The sequence below is a fragment of the Anomaloglossus baeobatrachus genome, chromosome 9, assembly GCF_048569485.1.
Source record: "Anomaloglossus baeobatrachus isolate aAnoBae1 chromosome 9, aAnoBae1.hap1, whole genome shotgun sequence".
Classification (NCBI taxonomy): Eukaryota; Metazoa; Chordata; class Amphibia; order Anura; family Aromobatidae; genus Anomaloglossus; species Anomaloglossus baeobatrachus.
In genome coordinates this window covers 178,485,345-178,509,983 of record NC_134361.1, presented here as the reverse complement: position 1 = coordinate 178,509,983, position 24,639 = coordinate 178,485,345, and the positions used below count along the sequence as shown (strand labels likewise).

General features: G+C 43.8%; 1 protein-coding gene across 1 annotated transcript in view; it reads right to left on the bottom strand.

Annotated features, from left to right (window-relative positions):
• The window catches only part of ASTN2 (astrotactin 2), a 935,497-nt gene extending 915,808 nt beyond the window's left edge, over positions 1-19,689 (bottom strand). Inside the window, exon 1 of the mRNA XM_075324083.1 lies at positions 19,278-19,689. Within this exon, the coding sequence (XP_075180198.1) occupies positions 19,278-19,548 (271 nt within the window). The 5' untranslated portion in view covers positions 19,549-19,689. The remainder of the gene's footprint in view (positions 1-19,277) is intronic.
• Between the last annotated feature and the right edge of the window lie 4,950 nt (positions 19,690-24,639).

Sequence of the window (24,639 nt, the reverse complement as noted above, 5' to 3'; positions counted from 1 at the left end):
GCCAGTGACCTCAGCAGTTATGGGATACCTGACCTTGCAGTCAATCAGTGACCTCAGCAGTTATGGGATACCTGACCTTGTAGTCAATCAGTGACCTCAGCAGTTATGGGATACCTGACCTTGCAGTCAATCAGTGACCTCAGCAGTAATCCAATCGAATAAGTGATTGGACAAAACATCATCATTTTCAGTCCTAGTAAAAATAATAAAAGTGGTAGTGCTGATGCAGCAGGAATTTAAGTACGGTTAGTAACCCTTTTTTCTTTATTTTTTTTTGGGGGGGGGCATTTTTTGCCTGGATTTTGTTGTGTAGCACATCATACAACATATAGCACTTCACAATGTATACGCAGAACAGAAGCTAAGCATTATGGATAGCGAATGACATGCAATCTTATCAGGCAGCAGATGTCTTAAATACATTTCTGGGACGGTCCCATCATCTGCATAAAGCTTCCAGAAATCCATGCGCTTATTGCAGAAATAACCCCATACAGAGGCGACAAGTGCCGAGCAACTGCCATTAAAAGCTGCACAGCACACGCTCATTCCTGGGAATTCAGGTCATCGTTCTGCATAGTTCAGGTTTCATCGAACATCTGCGGTTTGCATTATATTTGTTTTAGAATTGCTACGTCTGTATGGAACTGATTTTATCTGGTGAAAAATTCAAACGACAAACCCAAAAATACACAAAATAACATGAAGATAGCGCTAAAAGTGAGAAAATCTATTCCGTTTTAGGATAAGGGGTCACCAAATGCACAGAAAATCGAACCCAAAAATTATTGATTAACATATAGTGACAGTATCACTTCTGCTAAAAACGTATGATTAATGGCAGACTGCCATGATGAAAATGGCCTCTGACCTGCAGGCGGGGTGCTACAGAGCAGGAGCTGATCAGATTTTCTGCGGGAAAAGTTTCTGCAGAACTTGGATTTTATTCATTGAAATTCCTGGTGTTTGTATAGTTATGAGTCCAGTGGGCGGTCCTACGAGTCCAGTGGGAGGTCCTACTAGGGATTGACAGTCCTTCCTGCATGACTGCATGCAGAGATAGCTCTCAGTCACAAGTAGGGTGCTCACTGGACTCTTCTCTGCTGTCAGTCACTAGTAGGACCGCCCACTAGACTCTTCTACTCTGTCAACAGTAAAACCGCTCACTGAACTCTTCCGTGCTGTCGGTAGGACTGCCCACTGGACTCTTCCTTGTTGTCGCTGGTAGAACTACACACTGGACTCTTCCTTGTTGTCGCTGGTAGAACTACACACTGGACTCTTCCTTGTTGTCGCTGGTAGAACTACACACTGGACTTTTCTCGGCTGACGCTAGTAGGACCACCCACTGGACTCTTCCCTGCTATTACTAGTAGGACCACCCACAGGACTCTTCCCTGCTGTCACTAGTAGGACCGCCCACTGGACTCTTCCTGGCTGTCGCTAGTAAGACCATCCACTGGACTCTTCTCTGCTGTCACTCACTAGTAGGACCACCCACTAGACTCTTCCCTGCTGTCAGTCACTAGTAGGACTGCTCAATGATCTTTTCCCTGCTGTCAGTTAGTAGTAGGACCACCTATTGGACACTTCCCTGCTGTCAAGCACTGGTTGGACTGCCCACTGATATTTTTCCTGCTGTCAATCACTAGTAGGACTGCCCACTGGACTCTTCCTTGCTCTCAGTCACTAGTAGGACCGCCCACTGGACTCTTCCCTGCTGTCAGTCACTTGCAGGACTTCCTACTGGACTCTTCCCTGCTGTCAGTCACTAGTAAGACCGCCTACTGGACTCTTCCCTGCTGTCAGTCACTAGTAGGACTGCCCACTGGATTCTTCCCTGCTGTCAGTCACTAGTAGCCCCGCCCACTGGACTCATATACATACAGACATCAGGGATTTCAATGAATAAAATACGAGTTATACTGAATATATCATTCTGTTCATCTTTTCTCGTGCCGACCACAGATCGGACGCCGTGCACAACATGACAGGTTCTCTTTAAAACCAAGCCTGAATGAATCTTTTCTTTATTTTGGGGGCTGTGATAGCTCCAGAGGAAAAATCAAACTATTATAGAGGAGAATTAATCCACGTCATCCGTGCGCTAGGAAATAAGCACCGCAATTTAGCCCTCTCTCCAGAAGAACTAGTGCCAGCATCCATTCTTCTTATTGAACCAGCAGAGTGAATAAATCTGTCCTCCCTCCTTTTCTTCTCCAGACGCTGTTTACAATGTACAGAGAACAAGTGGAGGGTAAATAACCAAGTAAGCACTTCTGTTACCAGTGAGTAATGCGCTCCACCCAGGATTCTGATGTCCTCTTAATCACAGAAGATTGATGGTGACAGATTTACTTTCCCATTAGTTTAGTGGCATTAATATAAAGTAGAACATATAAGTAAACATATAGAAAGGGGAATTTTTTTTTACGATGGCTGTGGTAATTTAAAGGGAACCTGTCATGTCCCCAAATGCTATTATCCTGCAGATACAGGGTTAATATTAGGTAAACAGCCAATGTTGTATGGCTACTTTATTAAAAGTCGGCTACTGGGAGAAAATGAACTTTATTTCCCTCAGGGGGCGCTGGCTGCAGTCAGAGGATGGCAAGGCTTCAGTCACTGCTCAGTACATAATGGTGGCTGTAGGGATGCCCCAGCAGTTTGATTGACAGCTTGGGGTCTAGAGCGAGATATCAATCAAATTTCCTGACAGCTGCCAGTCCAGTGGGTGGTTCTACTAGTGACTGTCAGCAGGGAAGACTCCAGTGGCTGGTCCTACTAGTGATTGACAGTCCTCCCAGTATGACTGCATGCACAGACAGCTTTGAATCACTAGTAGGGTCGCCCACTGGACTCTACCCTGCTGTCATTCATTAGCAGGACCGTCCACTGGACTCTTCCTTGCTGTCAGTCACTAGTAGGACTGCACACTGGACTCATCCCTGCTGTCAGTCACCAGCAGGACCGCCCACTGGACTATACCCTGCTGAAGTCACTAGTAGGACTTCCCACTGGACTCTACCCTGCTGTCAGTCACTAGTAGGACTGCCCACTGGACTCTTCCCTGGTGTCAGTCACTAGCAGGACCGCCCACTGGACTCTACCCTGCTGTCAGTCACTAGTAGGACTTCCCACTGGACTCTTCCCTGCTGTCAGTCACTAGTAGGACTGCCCACTGGACTATTCCCTGCTGTCAGTTACTAGTAGGATTGCTCTCTGGACTCATCCCTGCTGTCAGTCACCAGTAGGACCGCCCACTGGACTCTATTCTGCTGTCAGTCACTAGCAGGACCGCCCACTGGACTCTACCCTGCTGTCAGTCACTAGTAGGACTTCCCACTGGACTCTTCCCTGCTGTCAGTCACTAGCAGGACTGCCCACTGGACTCTACCCTGCTGTCAGTCACTAGTAGGACTGCCCACTGGACTATTCCCTGCTTTCAGTCACTAGCAGGACCGCCCACTGGACTCATCCCTGCTGTCAGTCACCAGTAGGACCGCCCACTGGACTCTTCCCTGCTGTCAGTTACTAGTAGGATTGCATCACTTGAATCAGGGTCTCTGCTCCTACAATATACAGTACTTAGATTGCATAACACAAACCTGCTGACAAATTTCCTTTAATTATCTTACTACTTTCTTGGCATTTTTTAAAACATGATTAGGAAGGGACAAGCCCTAGAGCTGTAACCTTTTCATAATGCATACCTCCCAACTTTTCAATAGAAAGAGGGACAAATGATGCAGCAAATTTTAACCACACCCCTAGCCACGCCCCCAACCACACCCATTTGGCAGTTAGGGATGTTCAGCAGACGCCCCGGACTGCTCATTCAATTCAGTTACAGCAGGGTATAAGTTTATATTGTTTTGATTTTAGGTTTTGTATGTCTTATGGCCAGTGTGAACCTGCGCTTACAAGCTGGATGTACACCAACTCATACTCCGGCACCCTTTTTTGTTTTTATGTTACTTTTTTGTGTCTGTGAAACAGTGTTCACACATTGCAGAAATTGTGTTTTTTGCAGGATTTGCACTAAATTATACAATAATAATCTTCTCTGATTGCATTTTTTCTGCATTTTTTATGCCTTTTCCCCATTATTTTTTCCATTTTTTATTTTAAGTGTTTTTATAGTACAGAAAAACTTAAAAACGTAACTGTGGTTTTTTTATATTCGTTTTTTAAGCTCCACGTAGAAGCCTCTAGAGAAAATAAAACCGCAGACTTCAGCAGCGTCTTTTCCTGAAATCACATCCACTTTGCTTGGTGGAATTGTTCTATATAGACGTCTTTGTGGAGCGTGAAAAAAAAATGAAGGTGAAAAAAATCTATTTAATTTTTAAACAGAATCAAAGCTTATCTGTAGTATTAAAAAAGCATTAAAAACCCAGATTCAGATCTGCACCAAATATGTATCAAATATCTGGGAAACGCATAAAAAACGCAGCAAACACACAATAATCAGAGAAGATTGTTATTGAGGTGCGTGGTGCAGAAAAAAAAATCAAAACTCTTATGCTACGTGTGAACAAGGCCTCAGCAATACATTTGTATTACATATTATTATTATTTTATTAATATTATTTTTATTACATTTTTCATGGGTTTTGATAGAGAAAAATAATCAATTGCGCCATTGTTTTTACCATTTAACGATCCCCATAAATAATCTGATCGCTGTGTTGTTCATGTTATTTGATGATTTGTGATGTTTATTTTTTTAAAAACGCACAATCAATATTATATTAATTTATTTTGTATTACTTATAGTAATTTTATTATTAGAAGAAAAAAATCTTTTAATCTCCCTCTAGAACAGAGGTTCCCAACTCCAGTCCTCAAGGCACACCAACAGTGCATGTTTTCAGGATTTCCTTAGTATTGCACAGGTGAAAATGTAATCACCTGCACAGGTGCTGAATCCAACACCCATGCAATGCTAAAGAAATCCTGAAAACATGCACTGTTGGTGTGCCTTGAGGACTGGAGTTGGGAACCTCTGCTCTAGAATACAGAACTAGAGACGCTGCTCTGTAGAAGGCATTTCTATGTTCTGTGTAATCAGAGGCTGCAATGCAGGTTTATCTATGGAAAATCCTTCCTTTGAGTTGATCAAAGCTGGTGGCTCCACAGCTAGGAAGCTAGGGCTGCTGTAATGTGTCTGAAAGTTGCTGGTTTGTTTTCAAAGGGGGTAAAAAAAAAAATTATATTTTTGTAATTTGTTTCTCATTTCTTTATAGTAGTTTTATAAGAGCAAAATAATCTATTTATCCCTTAATCTATATCTATCTATTTATCCCTCCTTCTATCCATCTATCCATTTATCATCTATCCATCTATTTATGTATCCCTCTATCTATCTATCTAAGCATCTATCTATCTATTATTCATCTATCTATCTATTATCTATCCCTCTTTTATATATCATCTATCCATCCATCTATCTATCTTTCTATCTATCTATTGATCCATCCCTTTTTCTATCTATATATCATCTATCCATCTATTATCTATAACTCTATCTATCCATCTCTCTATCTATCTATCCATCTATATCTATCTATCTATCTATCTATCTATGTATCTATCCATCTATCTATCCATCTATCTATCTATCTATCTATCTATCCCTCTATCTATCTATCCCTCTATCTATCTATGTATCTATCTATCCATCTATGTATCTATCTATCCATCTATGTATCTATCCCTCTATCTATCTATCTATGTATCTATCTATCCATCTATGTATCTATCTATCCATCTATGTATCTATCCCTCTATCTATCTATCTATCTATCTATCTATCCCTCTATCTATCTATCTATCTATCCATCCATCTATCTATCCCTCTATCTATCTATCCATCTATGTATCTATCCCTCTATCTATCTATCTATCTATCCCTCTATCTATCTATCTATGTATCTATCTATGTATCTATCCATCTAACTATGTATTATTATTATTTTATTATTATTTATTATTATATGTATCTATCTATGTATCTATCTATCCCTCTATCCCTCTATCTATCTATGTATCTATCTATCTATCTATGTATCTATCCATCTATGTATCTATATATGTATCTATCTATCCCTCTATCTATCTATCTATGTATCTATCTATCCATCTATGTATCTATCTATCCCTCTATCCCTCTATCTATCCCTCTATCTATCTATCTATCTATCTATGTATCTATCCATCTATCTATGTATCTATCTATGTATCTATCTATCCCTCTATCTATCTATCCATGTATCTATCTATCTATCTATTTATGTATCTATCTATCCCTCTATCCCTCTATCTATCTATCTATCTATCTATCTATCTATCTATCTATCTATCTATCTATCTATCTATCTATGTATCTATCCATCTATCTATGTATCTATCTATGTATCTATCTATCCCTCTATCTATCTATCCATGTATCTATCTATCTATCTATTTATGTATCTATCTATCCCTCTATCCCTCTATCTATCTATCTATCTATATCTATCTATATCTATCTATCTATCTATGTATCTATCTATCCCTCTATCTATCTATCTATCTATCTATCTATCCATGTATCTATCTATCTATCTATCTATGTATCTATCCCTCTATCTATCTATCTATGTATCTATCTATCCCTCTATCTATCTATCTATCTATCTATGTATCTATCCATCTATCTATGTATCTATCTATCCATCTATCTATGTATCTATCTATCCCTCTATCTATCCCTTTATCTATCTATCTATCTATCTATCCCTCTATCTATCTATCTATCTATCTATGTATCTATCCATCTATCTATGTATCTATCTATCCCTCTATCTATCCCTCTATCTATCCCTCTATCTATCTATCTATCTATCTATCTATCTATCTATCTATCCCTCTATCTATCTATCTATCCATCTATCTATGTATCTATCTATCTATCTATCTATCTATCCCTTTATCTATCTATCTATCTATCTATCCCTCTATCTATCCCTCTATCTATCCCTCTATCTATCTATCTATCTATCTATCCCTCTATCTATCTATCTATCTATCTATCCCTCTATCTATCTATCTATCTATCTATCTATCCCTCTATCTATCTATCTATCTATCTATCTATCTATCTATCTATCCCTCTATCTATCTATCTATCTATCTATCCCTCTATCTATCTATCTATCTATCTATCTATCTATCCCTCTATCTATCTATCTATCTATCTATCCCTCTATCTATCTATTTATCTCTATGTAACTGAATATTTTGCTTGTGGCTTCTGCCTGAAATACAGGTCAAGATGACCAAAACCTCCTACACCTCTCATTACAGGCAGTGGCTCAATAGAGAGCCAGTAGAGCTGCTGCCTATGGACAAGGAGTTGACATGTTCATCAGTTCTAGCCCTGTCCTGGAGAAATCAGAGCAGATGAGAATTTAATTTATGCATTGCTAGTCTTGAGTCTTGAGTTAATTTATTCACTGCACTGAGAGTAGGAGCTAGGACAACAGCTGTGACAGTGGGATGGCGGGAGGGAGCCCTCAAATCGGGAAAGTCCCGCTGGGGATGTAATGTATAGCGTACATTGAATATCTTCCTCTGATTAGCCAGCAGACCTGTCCTTATAGTATACTAATCCTACATGAGGCGACATAGTCTGATGACAGATTCACATTAAGGATGGTGCTGCAAGAGGCACAGAGCCTGATTTCAGTAATGTGGGCTGTACAATACAATCAGTGTTTTATCAGCAGGAGATTATCATCACTGCAGGACTAGGTGTCATTGGCCAGGCAGTCCAGCTAATTTGTATATCCATTACTCCACCAGTGATTACAGCTTGCTGCTAATCAGGGGTGTGGTTATATAGAGCTCAGCATTCTGAGCTCTGCTACATCTGCAGCTGTCAGATTACATAGCAAAAATCTGCTGACAGATTCCCTTTAATCCTTTAGTTCTGTTCGTGTTTACTTCTAATATCTAAAATCATCAGTTTCCTTTATATTTTTTTCTAGTGTTTTTTATAAACTGTACATTAAAGGTGTTGTCAATCAACTAGGTGATACCTTGCTGATCATTGGTGGTCACAACTATCCTGAGAATGGAAACGCCCCCTTTATAGGAAAGTGGTGGCCTCCGCCCCATTCATTATTTATGGAGACAGCAAACGTTGCAAATGACTGCGTATTAGCCGTGCAGCCATCATATTGCTGCAGATTGAGGCTTCACAGAAATACATAAAACATTCCTTCATTCCTTTCTTCCTAGGTCTTTAGTTCCATCTGTGTCGCAGATATAGAAATTGTTTTCAGCGTTTCTTGTTTACTGAATAAACATTAAAATCACAAAAATGAATCGACTGATGGAACAGAAATCGCGTGTATAATCCAAGGTCGCAATAAGTTATCGGTGCACTACAGCCTCAGATTAATGTGAATAAATCCCTCTCTCGGTGCTGAGACTACGCCATGATCCTACTAATGGGGTGACCAAAAGTAGGTATATGATAAAGACCCGGGCGGTCCACATTCTAATCTGCAGTGACATGTGACACTCAAAAAATGAACTGTAGAGCAGCCACACACAATTGAGCAGTTCTGGGAGTAGGCTGTCAGACACAGCCGGACTCCCACTCTCGGTGTTAAGACCACGCCATGACCCTACTAACAGAACGGCCCAAACGTAGGTATACAATAAAGACCCAGGTCGTCCACATTCTAATCTGAAGTGATGATCTAAAAAAAGAGTTGTAGAGCAGCCAAACACAATCATTCAGTTCTGGGAGTAGGTTGTCAGACACAGCCAGACTCCCACACTCGGTGCAGAGACCACGCCATGACCCTACTGACAGAATGGCCCAAAGATAGTTATACGATAAAGACCCAGGTTGTCCACATCCTAATCTACAGTGACATGTGACACTCAAAAAATGAACTGTAGAGCAGCCACACACAATTGATCAGTTCTGGAAGTAGGTTATCAGACACAGCCGGACTCCCACTCTCGGTGTTAAGACCACGCCATGAACCTACTAACAGAATGGCCCAAACGTAGGTATACAATAAAGACCCAGGTCATCCACATTCTAATCTAAAGTGATGATCTAAAAAAAGAGTTGTAGAGCAGCCAAACACAATCATTAAGTTCTGGGAGTTGGCTGTCAGACACAGTCAGACTCCCACTCTCGGTGCAGAGACCATGCCGTGACCCTACTAACAGAACGGCCCAAACGTAGGTATATGATAAAGACCCGGGCGGTCCACATTCTAAAGGCCACTTTACACACAGAGATAAATCTGCGGCAGATCTGTGGTTGCAATGAAATTGTGGACAATCTGTGCCAGGTTTGTGGCTGTGTACAAATGGAACAATATGTCCATGATTTCACTGCAACCACAGATATTGCCAAAGACTTATCTCTGTGTGTGACGGGGACTTAATCTGCAGTAGTGATCTAAAAAAAGAGTAGAAGAGCCGTCACACACAATCGTGCAGTTCTGGGAGTTGTCTGTCAGACACAGCCGGGCTTCCACTCTTGGTGCTGAGACCATGCCATGACAATATGACAATAATATTGGGGTGACCCAAAAGTAGGTATATGATAAAGACCCGGGTGATCCACATTCTAATCTGCATTAACGTTCAATAATGAATTGTAGTGCAGCCACACACAATTGAGAAACTCTGGGAGTCGTCTGTCAGACACAGCCGGGCACCCACTCTAGGTGCTGGACCACGCCATGGCCCTACTAACGGAGTGACCCAAAAGTAGGTATATGATAAAAACCCAGGTGGTCACAATCTAATCCGCAGTGATGATCTTCAAAATGAGTCATAGAGCAGCCACACACAATCGTGCAACTCTGGAAGTCATCTGTCAGACACAGCCGGGCTCCCATTCTCAGTGCTGACTGAGACCACGCCATGACGCTAGTAATGGGGTGACCCAAAAGTAGGTATACAATAAAGACCTGGGCGTCCATATTCTAATCTGCAGTGACATTCAATAACTTAATTGTAGGGTAGCCACACACAATCATGCAGTACTGGGAGTAGGCTGTCAGACACAGTCGAACTCCCACTCTTTGTGCTGAGACCACACCATGACCCTACTAATAAGATGGCCCATAATTAGGTACACGATAAAGACATTGACAGACACAATCTAATCTGCAGTGAAGTTCTAAAAAGTCGTAGAGCAGCCACATACAATCGTGCAGTTGTGGGATTCAGCTGTCAGACACAGCCGGAATCCCACTAGAAAAGGCAGAGAGAATTTATTACTGTTTCTGCCTTCCCGATTGCTGTATACACAGCGCTGAACAAGTGCTGTGTTTACAAAATAGGAAGTGCTGACGGAGATTCCCACCGGACATTGACATCATGTGTTCACTGGTTTTAAGGAGAAGGCAGGAGTTTCTGTGTCCTAGGAAGTCTAATCAGCTCTGCTATGCAGCCAGGAGGCTGAATTTCCCCTGTAACTGGGGATAATATACAAGCCCCAGTTACAGGGGAATAAAAAAGGAATTAAATATTGAAATGCCTCCTATGACCTTATGGGGGGCACAGTATGTGAAATAAATGAAAAATAAAATAAAACCAACAATAAATAATAAATTAAAAAAGCTTCTGCCAATCCGAAATGTTTCTGGCCTCACCTCTATAAAAATAATGTTTTTGAAATCTAAAAATAATTGTTGTGTAAAGGGGAACAAATTATAAAATGTTCCTTTCTGGTAAAAAATAAATAAATAAATAAATAAATAAATAAATAAATAAAAAATGTAAAAAAGTAACATTAATATCCTTTATTTATTGCACGATGTCATTAAAAAAAGTTACACCCGACTAGTGATAAGTGAGCACTACCATGCTCAGAGGCTCAGTACTAGTACCGAGCCTGCTCATCATTAGTTACGAGTACCGAGCACCTGAGCATGGTAGTGCCCGCTCATCACTATTTATGAGTACCGAGCACCTGAGCATGGTAGTGCCCGCTCATCACTAGTTACGAGTACAGAGCACCCGAGCATGGTAGTGCTCACTCATCACTTGTTACGAGTACTGAGCACCTGAGCATGGTAGTGCGCGCTCATCACTAGTTACGAGTACTGAGCACCTGAGCATGGTAGTGCCGCTCATCACTAGTTACAAGTACCGAGCACCTGAGCATGGTAGTGCGCGCTCATCACTAGTTACAAGTACCGAGCACCTGAGCATGGTAGTGCTCGCTCATCACTAGTTACGAGTACCGAGCACCTGAGCATGGTAGTGCCCGCTCATCACTAGTTACGAGTACTGAGCACCCGAGCATTGTAGTGCCCGCTCATCACTAGTTACCAGTACAGAGCACCCGAGCATGGTAGTGCCCGCTCATCACTAGTTACGAGTACAGAGCACCCGAGCATGGTAGTGCTCACTCATCACTTGTTACGAGTACTGAGCACCTGAGCATGGTAGTGCCCGCTCATCACTAGTTACGAGTACAGAGCACCTGAGCATGGTAGTGCCCGCTCATCACTAGTTACAAGTACCGAGCACCTGAGCATGGTAGTGCCCGCTCATCACTAGTTACAAGTACCGAGCACCTGAGCATGGTAGTGCTCACTCATCACTTGTTACGAGTACTGAGCACCTGAGCATGGTAGTGCGCGCTCATCACTAGTTACGAGTACTGAGCACCTGAGCATGGTAGTGCCGCTCATCACTAGTTACAAGTACCGAGCACCTGAGCATGGTAGTGCGCGCTCATCACTAGTTACAAGTACCGAGCACCTGAGCATGGTAGTGCGCGCTCATCACTAGTTACGAGTACTGAGCACTGAGCATGGTAGTGCTCACTCATCACTAGTTACAAGTACAGCGCACCGGAGCATGGTAGTGCCCGTGTGACGCCCTGGGCAAGCCAGGGGTCACAGGTCATGACACCACCACACACCCCACATCCCTGCAGGAACACCGAAGTCAGAACACAAACCCTTGTTGCCCTCCTCCAGGGGCTGATGATCACACCAGGGGGTGGAGCCAGGTGGTTGGTCTCCACCCACCGAGGAGTTCACAGTCCTGGAGGCGGGAAAACCAGGCAGTTAAGCTAGGGAAGTGAAGGAGTAAACAGTTGAGATTACCTTTGAGTAGTGAAAGTGGAAGGAGTGAAGTAGAAAGTGGCAGTGGAGGAACAAGTAGAAGCTGACTGAGAGCGTCCGGGTGTGTGCCCCGGACAGAGACAGCAAGGTTGGCAGACGGCGGTGACCGTCTGCAGGAGTGGCTAATTGGAGTTACCGAAAGGACCGTGGACGGGCGGTGGCCCGGCGGTACCGGACCGGTACACAAAGAGAAGCCAGCACCAGTGGCAGGAGCCTTTAGGATCCCGGCAAGGCTTGGAGTCGCCGTACAGTTTGCCAAATCCGTTAGTGAAGAGGACCTCCTGGGTCTCTAAACAGCAAAGTCCCGATTGAAGGCAAAGGTCCAACCGTGAGGGAGGGACACCGCCACCGCCAAGGCACCAGTACCTCAGGGCCAGCGCCTGCGGGCAAAGAGGGGCTCCTCTGGCCCATATCCAAGCCGGGGAGCGGGTTACCGGTGGGGACCCATCGATACCAACAACCGTATTTAGGTGCAGGGAAGAGACCGTCACCGCTAACTGCAGGGAACATCAGCACCGCAGCCGTCCGAGGGACCCGTCCAACCAGCCGCTTGTTTACCGAGAACTGTGTCATCATCCTTGGGCTGAGTGAGTACCTCCGTCCCGTACGGCACAGTGCTGCCCCTGCGTCCCTGCACCTCAACAGGCCCCATAACCCACCTGTCCACCATACCCAACCCCATCACTGGGGCCCCGGGACAATCAACCCCCTGCCCACGGAGGGGAGAATCACCAACTCTGCTGCTCCCTGTCACCGCTCCCGGGATCCCCGTTCAGAGCAGTGGTGGTGTCACTAAAGTCACCACAACCGTGGGTGGCGTCATGGACATTAACCAAATTCCCCACCAACAATCAACCCCTTTCACTCACGGGCGAGGAGCGCCGCTCGAGTCCCCGGGACCCGGCCCATCGCTCGAGCCACCGAGCAGCAGCAGCCGCAGAGCAGCGGCGGCCGGGCCCGAGCTGTGGGAGAGCGCAGCGTTGTCACCCTCCTCCGCCCGCGACACCCGCTCATCACTAGTTACGAGTACCGAGCACCTGAGCATGGTAGTGCCGCTCATCACTAGTTACGAGTACCGAGCACCTGAGCATGGTAGTGCCGCTCATCACTAGTTACAATACCGAGCACCTGAGCATGGTAGTGCCGCTCATCACTAGTTACAAGTACCGAGCACCCGAAAATGGCAAAAATAACCCTTGAAATGACAGTTCCACCCAATGTCTCCTGCTCTTCAGTATTGATTACTCCAGATCCATGTTATGTAGGAATATTCCCTGATGTATTAAACTCTAACGCTCGGATAACTGAAAAACTGAAGGGGGATGAAGAATAATTTACGGGTGTGTAATAACACCGGCGATCTCAGTGGAATGAAGCAGGTGTGAAGGAGAGAACACGTTGGCCGGCGAGCGTAAGAACTTGATATATGAACTCATCAATTCTGCAGCGCGGGCACCGCAGCCGCACAGGGTCACCGGGTGTCGGGAAATATTAAAGCCGAAGCTTCATTATAATCTCCGAGACCCCGGGGTTAATAGTTTTCATACTAATGGCAAAATGGAAAACTAATATACACAAAGTCCGATTTCACCCTCCATCATTATCGATAACTTCTGCTTCCGTCACCTTGTGACGACGTCGGAAATGTCCTCGTATTATTAACATGATAAAAAGGAACACAAAAGAACGATAAAAGTAACGAGGGATGAACGTGCCGCAACGTGTGCAAGAAAAGGGATTATTTCTACATGTTCCCCTGCTCTTACTGTAAAGAATCCCGACCAGCACCGATGTGTGGTGTCCGGTGGAGAACTGGGCAAAGTGCACCGTCACTTTCCAATCAGATTTACGACAAAGAAAAAAACAAACATCTAAGTCAACGTCCCATCCGATAGGGAATAAACTACCGACTCTTTTCCAGAATGAGGACGAGGCACCCACAATTTTAGGATTTTCTCCATTCGGACATATACGGCAAATTTATATCTTATTAAAGGGGTTGTCTACTTTTATTCTAACTTTTTCGGTTAAAAATCATTTTTGCAATTGGTTTTCATTAAAAAATTTGCACCATTTGGTTTCACAATCACTGTTTTTCTCTGCACAGCAACTTTGATGTGGTCTGTGGTCATAAATCAGCCGAAAGGAGGTCACAAAAGACATAAAAGAGTTAAAAATTCTCCAGTTGGACTGTTGGAATGAGCTCGCTGATAGATTCTCAGTTAACTCATTCTTCCGCCAGGAATAGATAGCGCTAAACAGTGGCTGAGCAGTTCAAAAAAGATATAAAAGAGTTAAAAATTCTCCAGTTGGACAGTCAGAATGAGCTCGCTGATAGATTCTCAGTTAACTCATTCTGCCGCCAGGAATAGATAGCGCTAAACAGAGATGGAGCAGCTCAAAAAAGACATAAAAGAGTTAAAAATTCTCCAGTTGGACCGTCGAAACGAGCTCACTGATAGATTCTCAGTTAACTCATTCTGCCGCCAGGAATAGATAGCGCTAAACAGTGGCTTAGCAGTTCAAAAAAGATATAAAAGAGTTAAAAATTCTTCAGTTGGACAGTCAGAATGAGCTCACTGATAGATTCTCAGTTAACTCATTCTGCCACCAGGAATAGATAGCTCTAAACAAAGATGGAGCAGCTCAAAAAAGACATAAAAGAGTTAAAAATTCTCCAGTCGGACAGTCAGAATGAGCTCGCTGATAGATTCTCAGTTAACTCATTCTGCAGCCAGCAATAGACAGCGCTAAACAGAGGCTGTAGAAGGCAAACGGTGCAACATTTTTAATGAAACCCAATTGTAAAAATTATTTTTAGACCCAAATACATGCATGTAACAAAAAATAAAATAAAATTGTCCCCTAAGTCAGACAACCCCTTTAAAGAGTTTCTTGTTGAAACCTTGTGGATCAGTGTGGGGGTCTGACCATCAAAACCACCATTGATCCTGAGAATAGTGTTCTGAATGCCTCACTGGAAGTGCAGGAGCTTCGCATGCATGCTACAGATCTATTCATGCTCTATGGGACGGAAGAATTCTGCTGACAAATTTACAGGAAATGTGAAAACTTGTCTATCAGTGGGAGGTCTGGCCATCAAGACCACCATCTATCCTGAGAATAGGGCTCTGAATGCTCTACTGGAGGTGCAGGAGCTTCGCATTCGCACTACAGATCTATTCATTCTCTATGGGACTTTTCTCAGTTCCATAGAAAATGACTTCAAGACCACTATCAATCCTGACAATAGGGCCCTGAATGGTCCACTGAAGGTACTGGAGCTTCACATGTATGCTACAGATCTATTCATTCTCTATTGGACCTCCAACAGTCCCATAGAAAATGACATCAAGACCACCATCAATCCTGACAATAGGGCCCTGAATGGTCCACTGAAGGTACTGGAGCTTCACATGTATGCTACAGATCTATTCATTCTCTATTTGACCTCCAACAGTCCCATAGAAAATGACATCAAGACCACCATCAATCCTGACAATAGGGCCCTGAATGGTCCACTGAAGGTACAGGAGCTTCACATGTATGCTACAGCGCTATTCATTCTCTAAGGGACCACCGACAGTCCCGTAGAAAATTACATCAAGACCACCATCAATCTTGAGAATAGGGCCCTGAATAGTCCACTGAAGGTACAGGAGCTTCACATGTATGCTACAGATCTATTCATTCTCTATTGGACCTCCGACAGTCCCATAGAAAATGACATCTACCATCGATCCTGAGAATAGGGTTCCGAATGCTTTACTGAAGGTGCAGGAGCTTCCCATGTATGCCGCCACAGATCTATTAATTGTCTATGGGACTTCCGACTGTCCCATAGAAAATGACCTCAAGACCACCATTGAACCTGAGAATAGGGCTCTGAATGCTGGAGCTGCAGGAGCTTTGCATGCACGCTACAGACCTATTCATTCTCTATGAGATTTTTGACAGTCTCGTAGAAAATTACATAAAAACCACCATCAATCCTGAGAATAGGGCTCTGAATGCTCCACTGAAGGTGCAGGACCTTCACATGTGCGCTAAAGATCTATTCATTCTCTATGGGACCTCCACCAGTCCAGTAGAAAATGATATCAAGACCACTATTGATTATGAGAATAGGGCTTTGAATGCTCTACTGGAGGTGTGGGAGCTTCGCATGTATGCCACAGATCTATTAATTGTCTGTGGGACGTCCGACATTGAGATAAAAAATTACATTAAGACCACCATCGATCCTGAGAATAGGGATCTGAACTTTCTACTGGAGGTGCAGGAGCTTCGCATGCGCATTACATATTCATTCTCCATGGGACCTCTGATAATCCCATAGAAAATGACTATCAAGACCACCATTGATCCTGAGAATAGGGCTTTATGGGCCTTTTTAGTTAGTGATAATTGTTATCTTTACAAGGGGGTGTGGCTCACAGGCTCCTCGGGGGCGTGTCATTAGGCTGCTGCATTATTACCTTGTAAGCCACGCCCCTTTGTAAAAAAAATACATAAAAATTAGACTAAATAAAAACCATATAAAAATAATAGTGATCGCCGGCGGACCGCCCCAATCCTGAGAATGAGGGGTCCGGGGGACTTTCCTTACACAGAGGAGGATGAAATGACCAGCTCTGGATCAGCACCGCTGCCACCATCGATAATTTTGGAGACCCTCAGGGGTGTTCCTCATCGGGTTGATAACCATGACCAGTTACATGAGGCGACATCGCACCAGTATAAAGTTCACACCGGACAGTCAGCGCCCGACAGCTGGGGCCGAGAAGAGGATCAGAGGGGTCTGACCGCGCAGACATCACCACAGGGCCACAACCTGTCCCGGGCGCGGAGTCCACCTCTGTGATCACAGGACCACGACTGACCGCCGGCCCCTGAGACGCAATCATAAGAGGTGCCATTCACTGACTGCAAGCAGAGGCCGAGAACTTACAGAACTGAGAATAGTAGAAGATGGCACAACTTTATATATACAACACATCGGAGAGCAAGAAAGTACAAGACATGAGGAGGGTGATGAGCAGAATGAGGAGGATGATTATGATGAGAAGGAGGTTGATGAGGAAGGTGATGTGGACGATTATGATGATGATGAGGAGGATGATGATAAGGATAATGAGGATGATGATAAGGATGAGAATGAAGATGATGATAAGGATGAAGATGAATATATGGATGATAGGGGTGATGATAGTTATGATTATATGGATGATGATAAAGATGAAAATGGTAAGGATGATGATTATATGGATGATGATTAGAATGATGAGTATATGGATGATGATGAGTATATGGATGATGAGTATATGGATGATGAGTATATAGATGATGATGAGTATATAGATGATGATGAGTATATAGATGATGATGAGTATATGGATGATGAGTATATAGATGATTATGAGTATATAGATGATGATGAGTATATAGATGATGAGTATTTGGATGATGATGAGTATATAGATGATGATGAGTATATAGATGATGATGAGTATATGTATGATGAGAATGATGATGATGATGGTGACATGGATGATGATGATGATGATAAAGATGATGATGAGTATATGGATGATATGAGAATGATGATGATGAGTATATGGATGATGATGAGTATATGGATGATGATGAGTATATGGATGATGAGTATATAGATGATGATGAGTACATAGATGATGATGAGTATATAGATGATGATGAGTATATGGATGATGATGAGTATATAGATGATGATGAGTACATAGATGATGATGAGTATATAGATGATGATGAGTATATGGATGATGATGAGTATATAGATGATGAGTATATGGATGATGATGAGTATATGGATGATGATGATGATATGAATGATGATGATTATATAGATGATGATGAGTATATGGATGATGATGATGAGTATATGGATGATGATGAGTATATAGATGATGTTGAGTATATGGATGATGAGAATGATGATGATATGGATGATGATGATTATATAGATGATGATGATGAGTATATAGATGATGATGAGTATATGGATGATGATGAGTATATGGATGATGATGATTATATAGATGATGATGATGAGTATATAGATGATGATGAGTATATAGATGATGATGAGTATATGGATGATGATGAGTATATAGATGATGATGAGTATATGGATGATGATGAGTATATAGATGATGATGAGTATATGGATGATGATGAGTATATGGATGATGATGATTATATAGATGATGATGAGTATATGGATGATGATGAGTATATAGATGATGATGATTATATAGATGATGATGAGTATATGGATGATGATGAGTATATAGATGATGATGAGTATATGGATGATGATGAGTATATGGATGATGATGAGTATATAGATGATGTTGAGTATATGGATGATGAGAATGATGATATGGATGATGATGATTATATAGATGATGATGATGAGTATATAGATGATGATGAGTATATGGATGATGATGAGTATATGGATGATGATGATTATATAGATGATGATGATGAGTATATAGATGATGATGAGTATATAGATGATGATGAGTATATGGATGATGATGAGTATATAGATGATGATGAGTATATGGATGATGATGAGTATATAGATGATGATGAGTATATGGATGATGATGAGTATATGGATGATGATGATTATATAGATGATGATGAGTATATGGATGATGATGAGTATATAGATGATGATGATTATATAGATGATGATGAGTATATGGATGATGATGAGTATATAGATGATGATGAGTATATGGATGATGATGAGTATATAGATGATGATGAGTATATGGATGATGATGATTATATAGATGATGATGATGAGTATATGGATGATGATGAGAAATGATGATATGGATGATGATGAGAAATGATGATATAGATGATGATGATGGTGACTTGCCGTCACACCTGCCCCTGTAGCATGCAGTACACCCCTATCAGTCCCGCACTCGGCTGTAAGTTGCCGGTTCCCCGCCGCTCCGTCCTTCACACTCCCCGCGGCTCCCGCTCGCCCTTGGCCGGCATCACACACACACATGCCGGCACACCGCGCGGAGCCGGCCAGTCAGACAGCCTCACCCAGGGTGAAGTAGGGCGGCTCGGTGTTGTGCAGGTCGTCCCTCACGGACACGCTCCCAGGCGCCTCGCTGTGGACGTGCAGGGGAAGTCGGGAATCCCCGGGTCCGGGCTGCACTGAGGACACGGCGGCGCCGCTCCAGCTCAGCTCCCGCTCCCGGAGCGCCGGTAACGTGGACACGGTGACGGTCTTCACCAGGCATCCCTGCGGGGAGGACGAGCGGGCAATGCAGGGCAGCACAGCCAGGAGGCCCAGGCACAGCGCGGAGGGCATCGTGCTGCGGTCCGCGGACGGACACCAGACAGGCGGCGCCGTTAACTCCAAGTGTCCCAGCAGCGGCCGAGCCGCGTCTCCCGCATCCCACTCCGCGATCGCCCCTTTAACTCTCTGCTTCTAGCAGCCACCTCTCTGGCGCCGCTCCCGTCCATTTATTACACGCCCTCTTAACATTATGTCTCCCGGCAACAGCCAATCGCCAATGAGTACAGCGGTCCATTGGGTTCCGCCCCCTGCCCATTTAAGGCTAAGTCTCCTGGCAACGGCCAATCAGAAGCGCCGGATTGAGTAGAGATGCGCCGGTGCCGTGGTCGCTGTCATAGGAGTCTCACAAACCGGGAACTGCGAGGTGCGGCGGCAGCGGACGGTGGACGGAGAACGGCCCGGGACCAGAGGAGGGAACGTGCAACTATGAAGAGTCCTTCATGTGCCCTTCTCCCCTGAGGTAAAGTCCCCACATCCAATACACCGGCAAGAGGGCCCTGTATTCACAGCCCCTTATTAGAAGGCCCGGAGGATCCACTATGGAGGACCAATCTGATACTGGAGGACCAATCTGATGCTGGAGGATCAATCTGATACTGGAGGATCAATCTGATACTGGAGGACCAATCTGATACTGGAGGACCAATCTGATGCTGGAGGACCAATCTGATACTGGAGGACCAATCTGATACTGGAGGACCAATCTGATGCTGGAGGATCAATCTGATGCTGGAGGACCAATCTGATGCTGGAGGACCAATCTGATGCTGGAGGACTAATCTGATGCTGGAGGACTAATCTGATACTGGAAGACCAATCTGATGCTGGAGGACCAATCTGATGCTGGAGGACCAATCTGATGCTGGAGGACTAATCTGATGCTGGAGGACTAATCTGATACTGGAAGACCAATCTGATGCTGGAGGACCAATCTGATGCTGGAGGACCAATCTGATGCTGGAGGACTAATCTGATACTGGAAGACCAATCTGATGCTGGAGGATCAATCTGATACTGGAGGATCAATCTGATACTGGAGGACCAATCTGATACTGGAGGACCAATCTGATACTGGAGGACCAATCTGATGCTGGAGGACCAATCTGATACTGGAGGACCAATCTGATGCTGGAGGACCAATCTGATACTGGAGGACCAATCTGATGCTGGAGGACCAATCTGATACTGGAGGACCAATCTGATACTGGAGGACCAATCTGATACTGGAGGACCAATCTGATGCTGGGGGACCAATCTGATACTGGAGGACCAATCTGATACTGGAGGACCAATCTGATGCTGGAGGATCAATCTGATACTGGAGGATCAATCTGATACTGGAGGACCAATCTGATACTGGAGGACCAATCTGATACTGGAGGACCAATCTGATGCTGGAGGACCAATCTGATACTGGAAGACCAATCTGATGCTGGAGGACCAATCTGATACTGGAGGACCAATCTGATGCTGGAGGACCAATCTGATACTGGAGGACCAATCTGATACTGGAGGACCAATCTGATGCTGGGGGACCAATCTGATACTGGAGGACCAATCTGATGCTGGAAGACCAATTTGATGCTGGAAGACCAATCTGATGCTGGAGGATCCATCTAATTCTGAAAGACCCATCCGAATCTGGAGGACCCATCCGAATCTAGAGAACCCATCTGATGTTGGAGGACCCATCCGAATCTGGAGGACCCATCCAAATCTGGAGGACCGATCTGATGCTGGAGGACCCATCCGAATCTGGAGGACCCATCTGATGCTGGAGAACCCATCCAAATCTGGAGGACCCATCTGATGTTAGAGGACCCATCTGAATCTGGAGGATCGATCTGATGCTGGAGGACCCATCTGAATATGGAGGACCCATCAGATTCTGGAGGACCCATCAAATTCTGGAGGTCCCATCTGAATCTGGAGGACCCATAAGATTATGGAGAACCTATACAATTCTGGAGGACCCATCCTATTACAGAGACCCCATTTCATTGTAGAGCACCCATCTCATTCTGGATGACCTATCCTATTCTGGAAGTCCCATCACATTTTCAAGAGTCCATCTTATTCTGAAGAAGTTATGCTATTCTGGAGGACAAATCTCGTACTGGTGACCAATCTGTTGCGCCGAATCTGGAGTACCTATCCGAATCTGGAGGACTCATCTGATGTTGGAGGACCCATCTGAATCTGGAGGACCGATCTGATGCTGGAGGACCCATCCAAATCTGGAGGACCGATATGATGCTGGAGGACCCATATGAATATGGAGGACCCATCAGATTCTGGAGGACCCATCAGAATCTGATGGACCCATTTGAATCTGGAGGACCCATCAGATTCTGGAGAACCCATCTGAATCTGGAGGATCTATACAATTCTGGATGACCCATCCTATTACAGAGACCCCATTTCATTTTGGAGCACCCATCTCATTCTGGATTACCTATCCCATTCTGGAAGTCCCATCACATTTTGAAGAGCCCATCTTATTCTGGAGAACTCATCCTACTCTGGAGGACCAATCTCGTACTGGTGACCTATCCGTTGCTAGATAACCCAAATGATTTTGTAGGGCCCATCTGATTCTGGAGAACCAATCTTATTCTGGAGGACCTATTTCTTTCTGAAGGACCCATCCTATTTTGGATAACCTATCTTATTCTGGAGAACCCATCCATATCTGGAGGACCCATCCAAATTTGGAGGATCCATCTGAATTTGGAAAACCTATCTGAATCTGGAGAACCCTTCAGATTCTGGACGACCTATCTAAATCTGGGGAACCCATCTCATTCTGGAGGACTCATCTAAAACTGGAGAACTCATCTGAATCTGGAGGATCTATCCGATTCTGAAGAACTCATCCGATTCTGAAGGACCCATCCAAATCTAGAGGACCCATCCCAATTTGGTGGAGCCATCTGAATCTGGAGGACCCATCTTATTATGAATGACCAATCGGAATCTGGAGGACTCATCTGAATCTGGAGGACCCATCTGAATCTGGAGAACCTATCTGAATCTTGTGGACATATACAATTCTGGAGGACCCATCCTATTACAGAACATATCTTATTCTGGAGGATTCATCCTACTCTGAAGGAACACTTTCATACTGGAGGACCCATCTTTTTCTGGTGGACCCATCCAATAACACATCTGATTCTGGAGGACTTATTCAATTTTGGAGGACCCATCTTGTTTTGGAGAACCAGGTCTCTTCTTGAGAACCCATCCTATTTTCAAGAACCCATCTTAAGCTGGAACACCCATTTCATTCTAATGGATTAATACTATTCCTGAGGGACCATCTGATTCTGGAGGACTCATGTGTTTTGGAGAAGCCATCTAATTTTGGAAGTCCCATCTCATTTTGGAGGATCCATCTGATTTTGGAGGACCCATTTTTACTTTGGAGGACCCATACAATTCTGAAGGACCAATCTCATTCTGGAGGACCCATCACATTGTGGAAGATGCATCCTATTCTGGAGGACTCATCTCCTAGAGAACTCATCCTATTTTGCAGGACACATCTCTTTTTAGATAACCCATCCTACTCTGGAGGATCCATCCTCTTCTGGAGAACTCATCCTATACTGGTGGACCCATCTTAATCTGGAGGACCCATCGCATGCTGGAGGTTCAATACGATTATGGAATATTCATCTTAATCTGGAGGACACGATATTTGACCCATTACATTCTAGAGGGCTCATCTCATTGTGGATTACCAACCTTATATTCTGGAAGACCCATCTCATTCTGGAGGACCCATCTCATTCTGGAGAACCCATATTCTGGAGAACCAATCTCATTCTTGAGGATCCCTCACATTCTGTAAGACACATGTTATTCTGGAGGACCGATTTCATTCTGTTAAAAAAAAAATCAATTTTGGAAGACCTATCAGGACACATTCTGGAAGACCCATGTTATTATGGAGAGCCCATCTCATTCTGATGGACCCATTTTATTCTGCAGATCCAATCTCATTCTAAAAGACCTATGTTATCCTGGAATGCGCATCCTATTTTGGAGAACCCATCTCATCTGGAGGACCCGTTTTATTCTATAAAACCCTTCTCACTCCTGAGCAAAAATCTCATACTGAAGTACCCATTATTATTCTGGAAAACCTATCCAATTTGAGGGAATCCATCTAATTCTGGAGGACCATCTAATTCTAGAGGTTACATCCAATGCTGGAGGACCCAGTCTATTCTGGAAGGCTCATCCAATTTTGGAGGACCCATCTGATTTTGGAGGACCCATACAATTCTGGAGAACCAATTTTAATCTCTAGGACCCATCACATTCTGGTGTATGCATCCTATTCCAGAGTACTCATCTCCTTCTAGAGAACTCATCTCATTTTGGAACCCCATCGCATTCTTGAGGATTCATCCTCTTCTGGAGGAGCCATCCTATTCTGAAGGACCCATCTTAATCTTGAGGACCCATATCAATCTGGAAGTGCCACCAAATTTTAGAAGACCCATCATAATATGCAGGACCCATTTTGTTCTGAAGGACCCATCCTATTCTGGAGGATCCATGTTATTCAACCTATTACATTCTTGAGGACTCATCTCAATCTGGATGACCCAGCTCATTCTAGATGACCCATCATATTCTGGAACACCCATCCTATTTTGGAGGACACATCTTATTCTGAAGGACCTATATTATTCTGGAGGGCCTATCTTACTCTGGGGGACCCATCTGTTCTAGAAGACCCATCTTAATTGATCTATGACATTCTGTAGGACCCATCTCATTCTGGAGAGCATGTCCTATTCTAGAGAGCACATCTAATTCTGCAGGACCCATCTCATTCTGCAGGACCCATTTTAATTGACTCACAGCATTCTGGGGTACCTATATCATTCTGGGTGATCTGTCCCATTCTAGATGATGCATCCTATATTGAAGGACCAATCTCATTCAGGATGATGCATCTCATTTTTGAGGACACCTCTCATTCTAAAAGACCAATCTTATTCTGGAGGTGTAATTTCATTATGGAAGACCCATTTGATTTTGATGAGCCATCTTATTCTGAAAGACGTATCTCCTGTAAGACCCATC